The sequence below is a fragment of the Petaurus breviceps genome, unplaced genomic scaffold (assembly GCF_028583685.1).
Source record: "Petaurus breviceps papuanus isolate PSGF00001 unplaced genomic scaffold, PetGlider_PUasm1.0 688, whole genome shotgun sequence".
NCBI lineage: Eukaryota > Metazoa > Chordata > Mammalia > Diprotodontia > Petauridae > Petaurus > Petaurus breviceps.
In genome coordinates, this window is record NW_027186457.1 from 26,442,638 (window position 1) to 26,463,362 (window position 20,725).

At 42.2% G+C, this 20,725-nt stretch overlaps 1 protein-coding gene across 2 annotated transcripts in view; it reads left to right on the plus strand.

Annotated features, from left to right (window-relative positions):
- Window positions 1-20,725, plus strand: part of CCDC39 (coiled-coil domain 39 molecular ruler complex subunit) — a 210,544-nt gene that overhangs the window by 161,339 nt on the left and 28,480 nt on the right. For both annotated transcript variants that reach the window (XM_069104807.1, XM_069104806.1), the window contains exons 4-11: window positions 1,072-1,230; window positions 4,118-4,210; window positions 4,616-4,744; window positions 12,693-12,884; window positions 13,728-13,831; window positions 14,313-14,445; window positions 16,128-16,322; window positions 17,320-17,484. In XM_069104807.1, coding sequence (XP_068960908.1) covers window positions 1,072-1,230; window positions 4,118-4,210; window positions 4,616-4,744; window positions 12,693-12,884; window positions 13,728-13,831; window positions 14,313-14,445; window positions 16,128-16,322; window positions 17,320-17,484 — 1,170 coding nt within the window. The remainder of the gene's footprint in view (window positions 1-1,071; window positions 1,231-4,117; window positions 4,211-4,615; window positions 4,745-12,692; window positions 12,885-13,727; window positions 13,832-14,312; window positions 14,446-16,127; window positions 16,323-17,319; window positions 17,485-20,725) is intronic.

A 20,725-nucleotide genomic window follows, 5' to 3' on the forward strand; every position in this document is an offset into this window, starting at 1 on the left:
ACCCCAAACCAGGGTCATGGAGAGTCTGATACGGCTGAAATGATGGAACAACAATAGCAGACAACATCCATTTAGAATATATTGTGGAATGTGATAAAACTGGTTGGTCTGAGCCTAATTTCTGCCAAATCACATTCCAGTTTTCTCAGAAGTTTCTTTTTTTTCTAATCAAATTGAGAGTTTTTCCCGAAGTAATTTATGTTTTCCCCCTTCTCAAACACTGGGTTTTGAGTTCTGTTGCTTCTGAAGCTTGCTAGTCTAGTCTGTTTCATTGATTTATCTCTGTATTCTTTAACCAGTAACAGATGGGGTTGATGACTGCTGCTTTATAATGGAGCTTGACATCTGGGTCATCTTTAATATTATCCTCCCTATTATGGGGCCTGGTGTTTTGCATGTGGATGCTCAGTTCCTTATATTATGCTGTATCTGACAAAAGTTTGCAGCTTATTTATGCTCTACTTGTCTGGGAACCACCAACACCTTCATTCCCCCAGGTTGTTGTCTTATACCAGTGACCCATTGTGGCTCGGGAATGATGCTAGGCATTGTCAGCAAGAAGATGAGGCCTGGTAGATCCTCTCTAGCAGCAGAGACCAAGAATATGGGCCTGGGGATAGGTTACAGGTCTGACAAGCAGCCTCGATTAGTCTGAGAAACTTAACTGGGAGCTGGCCACCAGGCAAAATTCACCAAGGCCATCTTCTGTGGCCTGGAGGGCTGATGACTGTGACCCATAATGGTGACATCGCATTTTGGAGCATCAAAATAATAAGTCATATCTATAGGTTTTACATATAAATACATGTATATATACACATGTGTGCATGCAATCTATATGTAATATATGTATATTGTGTATTTATGTATATATAATACATCATATGTATCATAAATTATGGATATCTAACAAAATATGTTAACTGTAGAAATAACCATATAAATATCTAATAATAGAGATATTTAAACACATGCATATACACATATACAGCTAAATAGAGATGTTTGGAGAGCTTCTTCATTCAATTTCTTTGTATAATTAACGTTTCCTTTTTCTTTTTTGGAAATTAGAACATCATATTCAAAACCTCTCAAAAACTGGAGTGTTTGAGGTGCCAGATGAACTGGGATCAGCAAGCTCTGGAGGCTTGGTTAGAAGAATCAGCTCATAAAGACAGTGACGCGTTTGCCCTACAGAAGTACACACAGCAAGACAACAGCAAAATTAGGGTAAGTCTACAGACTTGTTTTTGTACCGTTCCAGTGTTTTCTCTCTAGTAGTAGGTAGAAAATGAGATTCTATTTAATCAGATAAAGCCAATACGAAATATTCAGGAAATCAGGAAGTTTTGTATTGAAACATTTACAGATGTTAACAATGTTTGTTTACAGTTAGTTTAAATATAACATCCCTGTTTTGAAATCACCGCTCTGCCAGTTTTTCAGAGATGACCAATTTTACTATTTTAAAATTTTAAGCAAAGTAGTAATGTCCAAGTTAACTTAATTGTATAACCGAGCTAATTGAAAATTTCTCAAAGAGGCTGCTATGATAATATATTTTTTTTTAAATCTCCAAAATGGAAGTTAATAGCATTGGAAATCAAGGGCACAGTAGTGGAACCAACCAAAAAAACCTTCTGGGGATACTTCCCATTATTTAACTGTCATGACTAGGCTTGTTTTCCAAGGTCCAGCCTGCATACCCAAGTACAGAGCAACGCATTTCCCATAGGTTGGCTATTTGGGGCTGAATTCTTTGGCCGTAAGAACCCATGAAAAAAGAAAAAATCCAAAATGGCCTCTGTGACTCTGGCCACTTCCTTTGATAGTGATGGAAGTGGGAAAGGGGCCGGAGAACACTGAGAGTGTATAGCATGGTTTTTAGCTTGTCGATGAGCGTTAATTTAGGTGTTGGTCTCCTAAGTGTGAGAATCTTGTCCAGTGACTGAGTAAGTGAATGGGATCAACCTTGGAGTTTTTGCTAGCAATGAAGACAGAAGATGAAAGGAAGCTGCAGATGGGAGAGAGGAAGGCACTAAAGCTGTCCTTAGAAGCAAATGAAGAAGTCGGTGGGGTTGGTTTCATGATGTGAAGAAAGGCAACAAGAAACATAATTTTATGAAATAACTTGTCATGTTGTATTGCAGTGATTATGGAAAATAATCACCATATGGCCATCATGAAAGTCAGTGCAGCTTCTGTGCTGGCATAAGCACCCTGGGCCTTTTAACACTTTGATCAGTGGCTTGGACAAGGGTGTTGGTGGCATCCTTTACCAAACTGGCAGATAACATAGCACTAGGAAGGGTAGCTTACACACTGAGGGACAGAGTGAGGTTCCAAAAACTCTAGAACATTAGAATTTGGGGTCAAGTCTATGAAGATGAATGAGATGCCCTATGCTTGGGTTTCAGATATTGGGTTCACAAGTACAAGATAGGAGAGGTGTGATTAGACAATAGTTAGTCTGAAAAAGATGGGGACTTTAGTGGATTTCAAGTTTGGTATGAGTCAATAGGGTAATGCTAATGCTAATTCTAGGGTAAAGCTAATGCAATCTTAGGCTGCTTTAAGAGAGGAGAGGCATCACTTCAAGATTAAAGAGGTGATAGACTTGCTGTTAACATGCCATGATCAGACAACATTCAAAGCATAGTGTTCATTATTTGGCACCACATTGTAGAATGGACATTGATAAGCCAGAGAGTGTCCAAGGAGGTAGCTGTGATGGAGGAGGACCTTGAGTTCATGACATAAGAGTTGAAGGAACTGGGGTTGTTTAGCAAGGAAAAGATAAGACTTGGGGGAAGGGGGATGATAGCTGTTTTCAGACACTTGACACTCAATCATGTGGAAGAAGGTCTAGACTTTTATCCTTGGCACCTGAGGGCAGAGCTACAAGCAGTGTATAGAAATTGCCAAGAGATTATTTATAGTCTTTTTTTTTTTTGGCTTTTTGGAGGGAGGGAAGCAGGGCAATTGGGGTTAAGTGACTTTGCCCGAGGTCACATGGCTAGTAAGTGGTAAGTGTCTGAGGTTGGATTTGAACTCAGGTCCTCCTGACTCCAGGGCTTGTGCTCTGTTCACTGAACCACTTAGCCACCCCAATGATTTTTAGTCTTAATGTCTAGAAAAACTTCCTAACAATTAGAATTATCTGAGAATGGAATGGGCTGTTCCCTTCTTTGGAGGTCGTGGAGCAAAGGCTGAATAACTACTTGTTGGGTTTCTCAGGATGTGTTGTTTGTTGTTCAGTCATTTCGTTCGTGTCCGACTATTTGTGACCCTATTTGGGGTTTTCTAGGCAGAGATACTGGAGGGGTTTGCCATTTCCTTCTCCATCTCATTTTACAGATGAGAAAACTGAGGCAAATAATAATAAGTGGCTTGTCCAGGGTCACACGGCTAGTAAGTGTCTATGGCCAGGTTTGAACTCAGGAAGATGACTCTTCCTAACTCTAGGCCTGGCATTCTATCTTCTGTGCCACCTAGCTGCCCTCAATATGAGATTCTTTTTTTTTTTTTTGAGTTTAGATTGAACTAGGTGGTTGCTGAGGTCCCTTCTACCCAGAAATTCTGGGTTTCTGGGAATGACTGTTGCACAATATTAGGAGGTAGAGAAATTCTATGATTAATTTGATAAGTCCATACAGATTAAGACAGTATATACTCTGCTACTTGGGGACTTCAGTGCAAAGGTGGACATAGGGAAGATGGTGGAAAATATGGAAGAAAACCTGATTCCTGAATAAGAAATATGGGAGACCAGAGAAAACGCCCACCTATAGATCATGAATGCTTTTTCTTGAGAAAAGGATAAGAAGATCCAGTTCATGATGAGTGAGAAAATAACACAACTAAAAACTAAATGGGTTTTAACAGAGAAAAAATTAATGATCAATGATGCAGAAATCATTTCCTTAAGTCGCCATTCTGTGTACAGTCAGACTGATCATTAGTTTAGTCATTTAGAGAAAGTCCATTTAGGGTGAGAATATCCATCTGTCTTCGAGTTTTCTGTATTGTAAACATATGTCACAGACGATAGTTCGTGGAACCCAGAATCTGACAGCTTTTAGGCAGTGAATGACTTACCATCACTCTTTGTGTACAGGCTCTGATTCTACAGATCGAGAGGCTGACAATAGACTGCAATGAGAAACGAAAGACACTGGACTCCGAGCTCACTGAGACCATGTCTGCTCAGGTCAGTACGGCTCCAGGCGCCTTCCACCTTGTGGGTTGGCTCCTCCATTAGAGTGCATACCTTGTAAGAGCTCCTAGCCCCCAAGGCGACTGTGAGCATCGGATGAGAGAATATTGGTAAAGTGCTTTGGAAACTATGAAAACTTTAAAGTGCTTGATAAATCCAGCTAGCAGCTGCTGCTTCTCCTTTCCCTCCTCCTCCTTCTCCTCTTCCTCCTCCCCTTCCTCCTCTTCCTCCCTCTCCTCCTCCTCTTCCTCTTCTTGAGGGTGGGGCCCATCTTTGCCTTTCTCTTTAGCCCAATTCCTGGCACACAGTTATCACTCGATAAATGCTTGTTGACTTGAGTATACTGTTTGTAAAGAGACCTAAAACTCAGGAACATGTTTTTGTCCTAATATTTTACAGATTGAGCTGGATAAAGCAGCGCAAGATTTTCGAAGGGTTCACAGGGAAAGACAAGAACTCATCAAACAGTGGGAAGGTACAATAGAGCAGATGCAAAAGAGAGATAAAGACATTGATTTTTGTGCTTTGGTAAGTCGCTTGCTTAGTCTTTGATTTTCATTAATCTCTTTTGTATTTGACTCATTTTCTTCAAACTGCAAAAAAATTGTTTTTTAAATTACCTTTTAGATGGATTCAGTTATTTTGGTCAGTTTAGTTCAATTCAGTGAATTCATAAAGGCTGGACTTTGTGCTAAGTGCCGTGCTAGATTCTGGTGTATGAAGGCAAAGACGAAGCAGTCCTCACCCTCAAGGGGCTCACATCTACTGGAAGGGTTTGAGTGAAAGCAGGCCAGTTCAGATCATGGCTATTAAGAAGGTGTGGGTGGCAGTGAAGGTGCTGACACAGTAAGAAGAGACTGCTGAAGATGGGGAGTGGTGGCCCTGGAGCTGGAGATGCCCCCACGTCACATATTACAGCAGTTCTACAGGGGAGCCCTTACAAAGAGCAACAGATGCTTTGATTGCTCCCTGATTAGGTGGGTGGCAACTTTCTGGTGAAGAGGCCTGCCACGCCAAGAGATAAAAATGTTGCTGGAGTAAAACACATCAACTCTAGGGTCCAGCTAGTAAGGAAAAGTAGAAAATATAAATTGGGTTACAAAGAGACCCTTAAAGTGATGAGATGATAAAAAGAAAGACAAATTGACCTCCTGGCTTAAGGGAATCGGGAATAGGATCTTATGCCACGTTGGACCAAACTGGCCCTCAGGGGCAGCAGCACTGAACTGGACACACCACATGAAAAGTACCGTAGAATATGTGCGTAAGGCATGGGTCAGTGACCTGCGTGAGACCGCTGGCCTGGAGACATGCCAACAGACCAGGGAAGAGAAAATTTTACAGAAGCGTTTTTTAATAAAACTGCCAAAGCTTGGTTTTTAATTTATTTTATTTACTTTAAAAGAACAATGAAGCATTGAAAACAAGGAGAATTTTGTAGGATGAAGATGTTTATGTTTGTGCATGGCCAATTGATTATTGTCTCTTCTCAAAGCCCATGCTGGTCTCCCTCCAAGATGAGAAGGCAGAGGAGTTGAAGAAGTACCTTCCCTCTCTCCAGGTTATCAGGGAAACCCCAATGTTCCTTTAAAAAGTGAAAGGACTTCCCTATGAAGACACAGGAGAGACGAGATCTAAAGAGGCCAAGGGGAATCCTGCTCTGGGTCAGGAAAAGGTCCCACAAGGTACAATGGGCAGAAGAACATTTGGAGATGAGAAGTAGGGAGGAAACTCTTCCAGAAGGGGAGGGAGTTGCTCCCTGCCCCTGCCAGGAGGAAGTAGCAGCTTCTGCTCCAGCAAAGGCGAGATGGATCTTCAGGGGCTGCAGTGGGGGGATCATACAGGCGGGTGGGAGAAGACATGGGCACTCTGGGGAAGTGCACCAAGGCAGCCCTTCGTCATGCAGAGAACGGTAGAGGGGTCTTCTTTCTTCTTGTAGCGTCCATCCGGTATTTGGACAATGAACCTTCACAGGCTTGTCAAACTGGATGACTAGTAAGTACTTACTGCTGGTGATTCATGGAGGCATGGATGATGTTGCCAGAAGACATTGACAAAGCACATGAAATGCTTGTGATTATGAAGTCTTGGGCAAAAAACTGAAGGCTTCAGGGACACAGGTGGTATTGTCATCCTTACAGCCAATTGAAGGCAAATGCTTCAGAAGAGGAAGATTTGGGAAGTGAATAACTGGTTTAGAAGATGGTGTTCAGTACTGGGATACAGGAATGAAGTGCACAGCAATGAGTGTGCCTTATAAATCTTACAAATTTAAAGGGAGCTGTAGCTGGGGGTAAAACTGCCCCGTGTACTATGGCTAGTGAAGGTAGAAGAGTAACAATAGGGGTGCCTGGAAATTCACAGCAGATAAAATTCAGGACAAGAGCCAGCAACAAAAGCTGTACCTTTAGATGTCGGTGCACGAATGCACGAGTAGGCTGTAAGTTTAGTGGGATATAAGGTCTTCCCTGCCTCATGTGGAGTGCAGTAAGGGAAGCTTGCTTAGGGGGGGTTTCCACCTTTTGCTAAGTTCTAATTTGGCCCTGAGTCAGGAGGGTTGTGATGCCTTCTGATTCTGAGAAGTGTGTATATACATACTCTCAGGTGGTATTTTGCTTTGGGGGCACACTTTTGAGAAGGATCTCGTGATTCCCTCATGCACATTCTGAGTGGTTGTATGTTCAGAAGCCTGCTCAGATGTAAAGGCTCTATCAATCTAGGGACATATGTAAAGTGTATGGTTGATTCAGGTGGTCAGAGCCCTGTCTGTTGGTCTTAATTTCTCTGCTCGTGTCTTCTTTGTATTTCCTCTGAAGTTCAGGGTGCTGACTTTTCCCCTAAACTAGTGAATGTAATTTAAAAAAATTGTTGACCCCTTATACAGTTATCTTTCCTAATAAAGCATATCTAAGAACCTTTGCTAACAGCCATCCTGGGGATGCCAGTGTGTTTGCCACTACATAGGCTTAAGTGATGAGCATTGTATTCAATGCTGGGGATACAAGTAGAAAAGTCAAGATGGTTCCTGTGTTTAAGTGCATGTTCTAGTTGGGGGGGACAATGCATTTCAGAGACTTGAGCTTCAGGGCCAATAGAAAGGCCTAGAAATCTGAAGGGCTCAATGGTAGGGGAGGATGGTAAAGTCCAGGGGTCCCCAGAGTGCCTTGGCAGGTCATAGGGCAGTGTTGGGGTCTGGAAGGGATAGAGACAGGGCACCTGGTAAGGCTTACTGCTTCACCATCTTCCTGGAGGGGTGGGAGCGGGTGACTCCCCAGCTCATCAAAGCAGTATCAGGAGTCATGTTGTTCTTCCCATGCGGCAGCCCCCAAATGGTCACCAAGGGAGTAGGCAGAGGGAAAGGAAAAGGGGGAAGGTGCCCTTGCTAATGGCTAATGTGAGAAGACAGGTTGTTTGGGCATTGTGCCTAGTGCTGGGGATGCAAAGACAAAAGTGAAACCCTGCCTGTCTTCTAGGAACTGACTTTGTAACAGAGGAGAAAACATGTACATAGATAAGTATACACAGAATATATACAAAATAAATGCAATGTAGGAGGGAGGGCAACTGCAGCTGAGGAGTGGGAAGGAGGCAGATCAGTAAAGGCTTCACGGACAGTGTGGCAGCTGAGCCGAGTTTGAAGGAAGCTGTGCATTCCAAGAGGTGATGGTAAAGAGAGAAGGCATTCTAGGCATGAGGGACAACCAGTGCAAAGGTGTGGAGGTGAGAGAGAAAAATAGCGAGTAGACCAGGATGACTGGATGGTAGAATCCATGGATGGATTAATGTGTGAGAGGTCTGGAAAAATAGGAAAGAACCAGATTGTGGAAAGCCTTAAACGACTGACAGAGCAGTGTATGTTTGATCCTAGAGGCAAGAGGGAGCTCCTGAAAAGTATTGACTATGGCCAGACTTTTGCTTTTTGGGAAAATTGCTTTGTTGGTTGGATAGAAAGGGGAAGACTTAAGGAAGACCGAAGGGAGACCAAAGAGAAGACTGTTGCCATAGTCTAGGTGAGAGGTGATGAGAATCTAAACCGGGGAGGTGACTGTATCAGTGGAGAAAAGGGGGTCTATGTGAGAGAAGCAGTGGGAGGAGGAGGATGTGGCAGATGATGGGACACAGCGGGTGACTGGGAGTGAAGAGGAAAATGACACTGAGATTTCAAGTCAGTAGTAATAGGGAATTTCAGAAGAGGGGTGAGTTTTTCGGAAAAGATAACCAATTTTGTTGGGCCTGTGGCGTTCAAGATGCCCGTGATACATCCAGTTAGAAATTTTCTTTGAAAGTTGATGAGATGAGACTTGTGCCTGGAATATGAATGTAAAGGGATATGCCTGATCAGAAAGGAACAGGATACAAAAAAGGGAAAATAGAATTTTGTATATTAAGAAAATAGAGTGGTGTGAAGAAATCCAGGAGCCGAGAAGGTGGTTGGGATAGCCTTGTGGTGAGCGCTGGGTTGAAGAGCCAAGGAGGCAGGAACAGAAGTGACGTCACTGGGAGTATCCAGCCACCAGCCTTGCTCCAAAGACAAAGTGCAGTCTTGCTCACTACCCAGACATGTGCGGTCGCTTTCTCAGCCCAAAGCAGAAAAGCCAATTAATTGTTGGTTAGTTGTTAGAGAGGAAGATGAGAGCCCAGAGGCAAAGGAGTCCCTTCACTTTAGAATTTGTGATGAAGTAGGGAAAAGCCAAGACGGGTCTGACGTGTCCCTTAGGTTTTGGGAAACGATAAATTGAAAAGCAGTTATTACTAAGTGATTTACCTTTGTTGTTCAGTCATTTCAGTCGTGTCTGACTCTCCATGGCTCCATTTGGGGTTTCCTTGGTAGAGACACTGGAGTGGCTCGCCATTTCCTTCTCCAGCTCATTTGACAGATGAGAAAACTGAGGCAGACAGGGTGAAGTGACTTGCCCAGGGTCAGACAGCCAGGAAGTGTCTGAGGCCAGATTTGATCTCAGGGAGAGGAGTCTTCCTGACTCCAGATCTGGCTCTCCATCCATTGTACCGCTTAGCCTCCCAAAAGAGCAGACATGTGCTTGCTGTCATCCTTATTTAGTTGTTCAGTCATGTCAGACTCTTTGTGACCCCATGGACTATCACGTCAGTGCTGTCCACAGGGTGTTTTTGGGAAAGATACTGGAGCAGTTTGCAGTTTCCTTCTCTGGTGGATTAAGGCCAACAAAGGCTGAGTGACTTGCCTGGGCACTTGGGTCTTCCTGACTCCAGACCCAGGGCTCTGCCCAACTGAGCCACCCAGCTACCTCAGGCACTGCTCTATTAAGTGCTTATGTATGCCAGACACCGTGAGGGATGGGGATATACATGCTCTTCTGGATTTTGAGAGCTCAGGAAAAACACTCAAGTTCTAAGGACTAAAAGTCTAGAAAGGACGTTTCCCTGGAAGGCTGTGAAGCTTGTAAGGATGGGATTCTGAAGGCATGAAGACCAGTAATTCCCATAAAGAGAAACTGATCAGTAAGCAGGAAGATGGCCAAGTGCTTGTTGGAGAAGCACTGGTTAAAATCCTGCCTCAGATGCATGCTAGCTGTGTGACCCTGGGCCTGCCTCAGTTTCCTCATCTGTAAAATGGGGAGAATAACAGCACCTACTGGGAGGGTGCTTGTGTGGATCAAATGAGATAATGTGTGTAAAGGGTTCAGCACAGTGCCTGGGCCTTCCCCTTCCCCAGGGCCAGCCAGTGGATCAGGAGCTGGAGGGACAAAGACAAGTGAAACAGCCTCACCCCTAAGGGCTCACATTATGGGGGTAGAGACGACAGGTACATAGAAGTGCTTGTATGTGGGGTGGGAAGTGGATCAGGAAAGGCCTCAGGGAGGAAGTGGGACTTGACTTAAACTCAAGGATGCAGGTGAGGAGGAAGCACATCCCAGTCTCAGAGGGGGCACTGCTTATGCAAAAGCACCGAGGTGGGAGATGGAAAAGGGAGAGCTCTCCAAAGAGAACAGTGTGGCTGCATAGGGAACTCATCAACCAGTTTAGATTTTAAAAATGCCTTTTTGAAGGCCGTAACAGAAGATAAATGCAGAAACATAGGGTGACCCTGAAAGTAGAGTTCAAGAGGACTAAAGCTCAGAAGGACCAGAGCTGGGTAGGGAAGCCAGGGACAGTAGAATGGGTTTCTTTTATTTTGTTTTCACCTCTGAGTGGGGATAGCTTCCACAGAGTGCTCTCCCAGTGTGGCAGTCAGCTGGCCATGAGGGGCTATTCTTTGGCTATGGCACTGCAGAAAGCTGAGAACAACCTTTGCTGGCCTGCAGTCCTCCATGGCCTCTTTCAAGTCTGCAGTGTTCGTGGAACAGGGGTAGAGTGGGGGAAGACTGAGTGAGAAGGCAGAGGGGTGAAGCCCTGCAGGTGATTCTGTTTTCTCTGCCAACCAGTATGATCTTTGGACTGGAAAGGGCAGAATCAAAATGGTTCAAGATAAGTAAGGGGTAAGGGGGAGAACACCTAGCTGCCACTGATAAGTATAAAGTCTTTAAATCTAGATGGACTCTCTCCCTGGCACCCTAAAAGAACTGGCAGATGTTATCGCTGAGCCCCTATCTGTGATCTTTGAAAGATTGTGGGCAACAGGATATGTGGTACAGGACTAGAAAATGACACATGGTGTCTAGTTTTCAAAAAAAGTGAAGAGAGTGAACCTTGTGAACTATGGCCCAGTAAAAGTTTAACGTGGCTTTCTGGCAAAATTCTAGAATGCATTATGAAAGAGATGGGTTGTAAACCTTTAGAAAAGAAAGCAGTGACTTCCCAGAGTCAAACCAGATCCTGCCAGACTCAATTTCATTGTGCCATTATTATTAGACTGATCAGGGGAATCATGGCTATGGTTTACGTATATTTTAACAAAGCATTTATTTAAAAGATCTCATGGCATTATCATGGAAAAGTTAGAGATGTAAAATCAATGGTTGGATACTTTGGTGGGCTCAGGACTTGTTCCCTGGTCAGACCCTCAGTCATCATGTGTTTTGTTGGAGGGCTCCAGCAGGCATGTACTTAACTCTGTCCTGGTTAACATTTTTACCAGTAGCTTGGAGAAGGGCATGGCTGAAATCTGCCTCAAACTTGCAGATAGCACAAAGCTGGGAGGGAAAGCTCATGTGCTGAATGGTGGTTAGAGATAGGGTGAATCTAATGAAATTCATTCATTCATTTGTTTTTAAGCAATTGGGGTTAATTAAGTAACTTGCTCAAGGTTACACAGCTAGTTATTTCTGGGTGTGGTGCTAAGTATCTGAGCCCAGATTCTATCCCAGGTCTCCCGACTCTGGGGCCAGAGCTCTTACTGTGCCACCTGGCCACCCCATGAAATGAAATTTAATACAGATAGGGGTAAAGTCTTCTATTTGGAATTTAAAAAGGACCTTTAAATGTGTAAGATGAAGCAGACACACAGTAAGAGAGCTTTTTTTTTTTGTCTGAAGAAGATTTGAATGTTTTCATGGACCTTGAGTTTAGTTTTCATCTAGCTAGTGATCTGGCATTAAGATGTTTAGTTCCATTATGAGAGACAGTATATTCTGGAGCAGGGAGGTGAGGGTTCTGCAAGATTCCTGAGGCCACATCTTTGAGGAAGGAGATTGGAATGCTGCCCAGTGGTCAGAGGAGGGCTGCTGGAATGGCGAGTGACCTGCACACCATGCCATGTGAGCACTGGATGGAGAAACTGGGGATGTTTGCCCCAGAGGACAGAAGACTTAGGGACTGGAAGGGAGACAGGGACATGATCAAATGTTTGAAGTGCTGTTTTGTGGAGGAGGGTTGAGATCTACTTCCCTTGACCCTGGAGGCACAGAACTAGGAGCAGGTAGAAGTATAGACGCATATTTAACCTTCACATGAGGACAACCTGAGCATGAAGCCTAGCACATGGTAGATACTTAATAAGTTTATTGACCGACTGACCGATGTCCAACCTTGAGATCCTGTGATTCTGTGGTTAATAAAAATATAAAACAAGATAGGGTAAGAAACTGACCCCTGGAACCCTGCTGGGGATACACTCCTTCCAGAATAACCTGGAAACATCAAGGATTCTACTTTCCCTTCAGCCAGCTTCAAACCCATTTTACTGTTGATTCAGGTACAGTTTGGATGGGAGAGATTCCAGGGACCCTGCACATTTGGAGAGTCTGTGGTTCTCTAAAGTAGAAAACAAGGTAGGAAGTGAGGGTGCAAAGAAGAGATCATTTTGAGCCCTAGAGATAGTAAAAGGGAGAGAACACTCATAGCTTTGGAAATTAGGGGAGCTTCATGGAGGTGTATGTATAGGTGTGAGCTCAGGTTTGAAGGTACATAAAGAGTCTGAGAGGCAGAGTGGGAAATGAGGTGGATTCTGGGTTTGGGAGCATGGTTTGGGCAAAGGCAAGGAAACAAATGAAAATGTGATTGCTTTTTTCAGTGTTAATTTTTGTACTCTACTAAAAATTATGCATTTTTATTATGCCAGTTATTAGCAAGGGTAAAACAGGAGTTAAGAGCTAAAGAAAGCATGATTAAGGAAAAGATCAAATTCTTGGAGAGTGAGTCGGAAAACAATGCAGAGTATGAGAAGAAAATCACGCTTGCTGATCGAAAAGCTTTGAAACTTCGCCTGGAGTATCAAAATCGTGAAACAAACCGACTGCAGCTCCAGGATGAGGTACTCAGAGATGGTGTGTGGGAGCTGGGGAATGAGGTGTGGCTTGAGAGGCAGTGAGCCAGCTCCTGAGTAAAGGAGCGCGTCCTAGCTAGTGATCCTAGCTAGATACTGAAATCAAAGCATCATGATGTGTTTGACTTCTGTCCAGGGTAAAGCTAGCAGATACACCAGCCAAAGTGGCTTGGGCCTCAAAACACCAAATTGGACTTCACAGTTTGAGAGTTTCATGGGACATGTCTTCAGAGACCATCTAAAAACTCTATATAGCTTCTAATTTTGGGTGAACCTTCCATATTTTTAGTTAGGGCTTAAAAAATTACAAAAGACAGTAGAAAAAGCTAGAATCAGGGATAAGAACATTTTATAATCTGCTCTCCTTTTCTAAAATATAATTTTGGGTTTGCTTTGTATTTTATGAAATATTCTAAATATTGACTTTATTTTATATATATTTATATAAACACAAATATATATATATACACTTAGTATAAAATAAAAACTATTTCAAAAGTATAATCAGAACTATTTAGAATAAATATGGCGTGTACATTGTATGAGTGATCACAGTGATAATGGACCAAATTTTTGGATTTTTCTTCTATGTAGTTACATACATATGAATTTTCTATTGACAAAATAGCAAACACTACTTTATGCCAAGCATGCCAGTGAGAAAGACCAAATATTCCATATCTGTCAATTACAGTAGAAAATATATTATACTTCTGGGAGACCTGAGGATACACCTTAATCGTGGTGGACAAGGCAACCTCTCAGAAATGGTGGGAAACATTTTCATGTAAACCCTTGAGTTAAAGCATCTCTTTGCTACCTAACATTTAGCTGGACACTCTCAAAGCCACGGTGACTAGAACATCAAGTGACCTGGAAGCCATTCGGAGAGAGATGATGAGTCTGAAGAAGAGAATTCAGGAAAAAACTGATAAGTAAGAAAAACCTTTTTGAAAGAATAGAACTTTGTGATGATTTATAGAAAATGGCATAGTTTTTTTTGTTTTGTTTTGCTTTGTTTTTGCTTTTTGGAGGGGGAAGGAAGGGCAGTTGGGGTTAAGTGACTTGCCCAAGGTCACTTGGCTAGTTTTTGTGTTAAGTATCTGAGGCTGGATTTGAACTCAGGTCCTCCTGACTTCAGGGCCGGTGCTGTATTCAGTGAGCCACCTAGCCACCCCAGTATGGGTTTTTTTTGACAACTTCTAAATGACAAATGCCAAATCACTTTAAAACTTCATAAATGTTTTTCCTCCAGCCTGTTATTAGCCAACAAAAGGCTGAATGCTATTAAAATCTGTCTCAGAGCAGTGGCTCTCTCAAGGGAGGCTGCGCCCTTGGGCCCTCCCACATCGGGCTCTTCTTAATAATCTGCTGCTGAGTTTTCTGATCAGACTTTTCTGGATGTGACGTGTTTAGGTTAAATGAAACTCAGGAACAGAATGAGATGCTCGACAAGAAGTTGAAAGAGCTTGTGGAGAAAACTATGAGTGTGGAAGAGAAGGCTGCCAGAATGGAAGAGACGCTGAAGGAGGAGGAGAAGATCGTCAAGGTAAAGCTCATTGGAGGTTTTTCCTCTTTATTTGCTTATGATTTTTTTAAAGGGGGGCCATGGGGACTAAATCAGAGAATCAGAATCACAGGGCTAATGAGGACTTTTGGGGGCTGCATAGCATACCCTGCTGGACTTGGGCAGAATTGCCCCTGAATCGAGGGGGGCACTGCCCAGGACCCAGGACCCAGCCTGGCCCTGTCTTCAGTCGCATGTGCATCCTGTGGGGGCCAAGTGTGTTAGCACACACTTTGTGCTCATCTGTGCTTCTGGTCAGCTAATCTGTGGTGTGCATCGACCCGTCTCTTCATTGGAGCTGGAACAAGGCATTTTTGAGCCTTCCACGAGGTCACAAAATGGCATCCTCCTGGGTTTGAAAACGGTACAACTACCAGAGTCTGAGTCTTAATGCGCAGGAGGGTGCATGAGCCAGCTCCAGGCAACTGAGGAGAGCGGAGGGTGAGCTTGAACATCAGAAATCAGAGTGTCTCTCATTGCTCAGACTTAAGCAGTGATGGAGAAAATGCTAATATTGCTGATCAGACCTACATGTGTTTTTTTCTGTACACATATTTATCTTTGTTTAGAGCCAGTTGTCAAATATTTACCAGCGTACTGCCGAAGTAACCCATGTGACTTGACTTACCACAGCCTTTCTACCTACATGCCATGGATAGTAGACTCTTGTGGCATCAAGAATATATACATTAAAGAAAAAGGATATGTCTGTTTGTTTTGAGTCATGTGACAAAGAGCCTTTCCCTGCTCCTTCTGGGCTTGGTGATGTGTCCTGGCCATTTCTCCACTCCTACTGTCCCTGGTCCTTTCTCTGTCCTTCCTTATTCTCCCAAAGAAAGGGCTGCTCTTCCTCCTCAGGCCAACCTGGCCAGCTGCAGCCTAGATTCTCTCCTGACTCCTAAGAAATCCTCTTGTATAGTTTTCCCACCTCGCAGCCTTTTTAAAAGATGTTTTTATTGATTTTTAGATCACCTTAGTTTCTTCCTGTACGCCCTTCCCAGAGAGCCATCCTGTAGAGCAATGCTATTTTTAAAGATAAAGAAAAGGAAAAATGAAAATAAAAAAATCAGCATAAGAAGTCTTCTTTGATTACTGTATCACAGGCGTGATTCCTCTTCAGCTGGCAGAGCACTAAAACCACCAGATCTTTTTCATACAAACTGCTTTCTAGCCATACTCCTTCCTCCTTATTCCTGAGTTATTTTTTAACCCAAGTGTGAAACTTTTACGTTTTACTCTCTTGAATTTCATCATATCCAGTACAGCCCCATTTTCTAATCTTTCAAGATCTTTTGGGCTCCTAACTCAGTCGCCCAATGTTAGCGATCCCAGCTTTGTGATATCTGGAAATTGGATAAACATGCCTCACTTTTTAAAAATTATCAAATGAGGGAGTTGGACTCCAAATCTCATGATCCTTTGTATTCAAAATGAAGAATTTATCTCAAGGATAATATTTTAAATAGTCATCCTCACCAGGATTGACAAGGAATTGTAGACTTTCCCATGAGCACCTTGACAGCTTGCAGGTCTGAGGCACAGTGAGTCAGTTAAAGGTGTTCCTGAAGAGTTGCCCACTTTTGGAGACTGAATTTCTATAAATAAAGAATTCTAGGATGTTCTTATTTAGTAAATTAATTTAATGTTTTAATGTTTATCCCCAGAATGTGGAATCTCATTTGAGTAGGGCAAAAGAAGTGCTTTTCAAGAGTGTTGAGAAGTTGAAAACTGCAACACATGAGGAGAAGTCTGCTTTATCTGAAATCGAGGGAACCCGCTCCTCCATAAAAAGCCTCAACTGCCGCTTATACAAACTTGATTTGGAAACCCTGAAGCAACAGGAGATCATGTATAATCAGGTGTGTGCTTGACTGTACCCATTTGTAGACACCAGCCGACTTCGTTTTTATAAGGGCAGTGACCATCTAGATGTTCTTTATCTCAATAAGGCATCAGTGTTGGGGTTAGGGCCAAGAAAGTCATCCCTGCATTAATGGAGCAGATGCTGGAGGCAGGAGATCAGCTTAGGATAGAAATCTGAAAAGCCTGGTTCCCTTTGAGATGAATTATTCCCATAAGATGAGACAAGGTGTTTCATCTTTGTCTAATAAGAGAGCAGGATCCCTATTTCAGAGGCTGCAAGGGCAGATCTTGGACTCAGTTCTTTTGCCCCTTAAAGCTGTTTCTCTGTCCATTAAGTTTTGATACCTCCTTTGTAGTACCAGTAGCTAGTAATCTCTTTCCTGCTTGCATTTATTCACAGTGGTCCCCATTTCCCTTTTGTCTGTCTTTGGAGGCTCTTGAGAGCAACAGGCAGGCACAGGTAGCTTGTCTGCTTCACCTCTCTGTCCCTGAACCCAGAATTCTAAGTGAGCTAGAAACTAAGTCTGGGACTGGAGATGGGCAGGAAATAAGGGTTGAGTAATTCCTTTTCTAATTCAGTCAGGCTTCTTGGGTCCTTTTCACATTATAACCATTTAGGGATTCAGAGTATATATTTTCATTTTAGAACAATTCACATCTCCCATGGGAAATCCTTACTGCCCCGAGACCAAAATTTCCCGGATTAATTAATATATATTTTTAATTCACATATATGTATATATACATATATGTTGATGTGTGTGTTCAGAAACAGACTTGACAGATGCACATGCTCACATGCACATGTGTACAGGCACACACACACACACACACACACCCCTTGTGAAGGGGAAGTCTGTGGCACATGTATCAGCCATTGAGGTGTGTATATCTAGTATAATTGTGTGGGTCGGGCAGGGGTGCTGAAAATTGTATGTCAGACCCAGTCAGTTGCTAATTTATTTACTTCTTTATTTTTACTGTTTGAAACAGGATTTTTACATTCAGCAAATAGAGAGACGAATGTCACGGCTCCAGGGAGAACTTAATGTGGAGGAAAAGATGATCCTTGAAACAAAACTTATTGATATTAGGAACACTTTTGAAGAGAAAAAAAATGCATCTGAACTGTTAGAAAACCAGATCAAGAAGCTTGATGTAATTTGTTCGAAACTGCTTTTATGTTATGAAAAGTTTGTGATGAATCATAGTAAATTATTAGTTTATTTTAATCAGCAGATTTTTAAACTGATTTATTCATGAAATATAGTGCTAGCTGTGATGACTACCAAATTGTTACTACTGAAATGGTTAGTTATTAGCCCTGTTATTATTTTATTCTTTTGCTGCTGGAGTAATATGCTAGACATTAGTTTCTAATGCATATATATATATATATATATATATATATATATATATATATATATTAGAGATTATATGTGTGGGTATATGCATCCATGTGAATGGTTGTATATATTTATATCTATATTTGTATGTATGTATAGTTAATGGTTATATACTAGTTAATTGTTTATTAATAGTTTAATAGTTATTAGAATTAAAAGGTGCATTAATTCTCAACTAAGACTTTTGGGTTCCCTTCCCCTGCTTATATATACAAAATCACTGTGTACTGGCATGCTGTTCTGTGCACAAGTGTGTGTGTGTTTGTGAGTTGATAGATTTTAGGAACTAAAGGCCTTTGATGGTGCAGATTTAGCTGAACGGCCCACATTTGCTACAAGCTGGTGTTTGGCAAACCCTGGGGTTTCAAGAGAGTGCTAGGTTGAGTCCAGGGAAGTGCGTTTAAGGCCCATCTCTAATATTACTTATGACCTGTGGGTCCTTTTATTTAGCAAGTCCACTCAACCTCTTGGGGACTCAGTTTTCTCATCTGTAAAATTGGGATCCCAATACTGATGAGGGATGGCTGTATGGTTCAGCAGGAACTCTGATCTTTTTCTAAGACCAGAAAGCCTGCTATTCCATCTGGAAAGAATTCAGCCCAAGCCAACTTGGAGTCAGAGTTGTAAAAGTTTATTGTATACTTTACAGAGGGCAAGGGTCCTTAGGGGACCTGCAAATTTATTGTTAGGCTGTACAGCAGGCAAGAGTCCTTTAGGGGACCTGTAACCTTAAAGGGGTAGAATTAAGGTTTTTATAGAATAATCCATAGTAGAACCCCTGCCAATTATGCTAACTAGGTGATTAAGGGTGGGATTAGGGAGGTGTTAAGGTGGGGCCAGTGTTTAAAGGAACATGCATTTTTTATATAACTGCACAGGCGTATTGCCCATGATTCACTGGGAAAAAGCCCAAGGGGCGTCTACCTGGAGGTGTGGTTTTAGGCTTGAAACGTCACTAAGTCAGCTAGTGGTCAAGGGCTGACTGAGAAGTGCCCAGTCTGCCACCCATCAGTATCATGTTTGACAAGATTGATGTCTGGGAACCAAGGCTAAGGGAGACTCAGTGTGTGGATAATAGGCTAAGGAGTTAACCTAGAGATAGGGTCCTGAAGGATTCATAGGGGCAGCAGGACACTATACAAGGGGGAGATAATAGTTGCCTGAGCTGGAATGTTTATAGATATTCTTTGTGAAGGATTCATAGCTTGTTATTGTTCCAAGCTGAGATAAACAATTCATGAGTTGTTGCTGGGCAGAGTTAATGCTCTGAAGCTGGAGGGGGGGTGGTATGATTTTACAAACTGGTTTTACAAATTGATGTTACAAATATAGATCCCAAGCACCCCATCAATACCTGCACACTCCCTACCTATGTCATAGGCTGGTTTATGAGGAGGAAATGTGACAGTTTATTGTCTTGGGCAAAATAGAAACCACAGCCTAAAATGAGATATCTTTAAAATGAAAAAAAAAAGTTGTATACCACAAAAAAAGTTACACAACATTTTTACATAAAAATATCGTATATGAAAGAAGCACTTTGAAACCTTAAACATAAGGTATAATATGTCTTAAATGATTATATCTTTAAATAAAATTAGATGGTATTATTAAAAAATGTATTGAATTCCCCAAAACTTAAAATTTAAACAGTGTTTAGTGCTTTTTAGAATACTGGCCCAAAAGGATTTTGTTAACAAGGAGGAGATTTAAAAATTTGCTTTTTGATCTGCCTTATGCTAGAAGACATTTTTTAAGGATTGGGGGAGAGTGGATTCCTTCAGTTTGTCTTTGTCCTTCTTTACATCCACTGGTAGCTCTTTCTCTGGCAGGGAAATCTGGAGCTGCTTGGAGAACATGGTGTTGGAGTGACTTTTAGAGGGCAGAAGAGGGATTAGTGTTGAGAACTTGATCTGCTTTGAATTGCAGGCCTCCCAGAGCCTTCTGACTGTCACTGCATAAGGCAGAATGGGATTGTCCTTTTAAATGTTTTTGAAGATACAGTAATTTTGAAATGAAAAATCTTTGCCTAATGTTTCAGAATCTTGGAGCATTTTCTGTGGGCATGTTGCTACTAAGTAATTTGAATGAACCCGAGGGGTAGGTGAGATGGGCCTGGGCGCAGCTCTTTTATACATGTGGGATTCTTGATCCTGGTCTTAACTGCTCCTTCCTGGTTCTGACCAAGTCATTCTTGTCGCCTCTGCTTTCTCACACATTTTCTTCTGTCACTGGAGTTGTGGTTGTTCTAAACTTACCTCCAGCAATGAGAATTGTAGGGGAGTCCACGAAAAAAACTCCTCATCTTTTAAAGAGGGGTCTTGAGTTAACCTAAAATTGTTATTTATTCACTAGTAAATAAATGTCTTCTCCTTAAGGAGTAGCTAATAATTTTTCAGAAATATTCAGTGACATTTTACATTTGTCATCTTGCTAGAAATTAATGTCTTAGAAAATTATCCCTGTTTCTGAACTGGGGAAAGAAAAAAACTAGTAGAGGGAGGGATTCTCAGCCTGAAGTCTGTAAATGTGTTTTTTTTTTAAATTGATAATTGTTTTTCAGTGTAATTGGGTTTTTTGTAACCCTATATACTTTATTTTATTATATATTTAAAAACATTATTCTGAGAATGGGCCAGTAGGTTTCAATAGGCTGCCAAAGCAGTCAGTGACCCAAAGAAGGTCAAGAACTCCATTTATTAGAGATACATCTAGAATCAGATCTTTGTGGAGAAAAGTCCTGGTGCCCTCCATGTCATATTGCAGCCTTTGGTCCTGCTGCTAGAAAAAGGAAAGGAGCGAAGAAAAAGAAGATAGAGAGACAGACATAGAGAATGAACCCTGAAAGAGAAGGAACAAATTACTGGTGGAGGAGACTGTAATGGGGATGCAGATTTGGAAGATCTTCCCTGCCCCTAGGCTAAAGTGCACCTGAAGCCTGGGGTGGGAGGCTTGTTTTTCAGTAGATACTTTTTGATTGGCCCGTGGGTCCA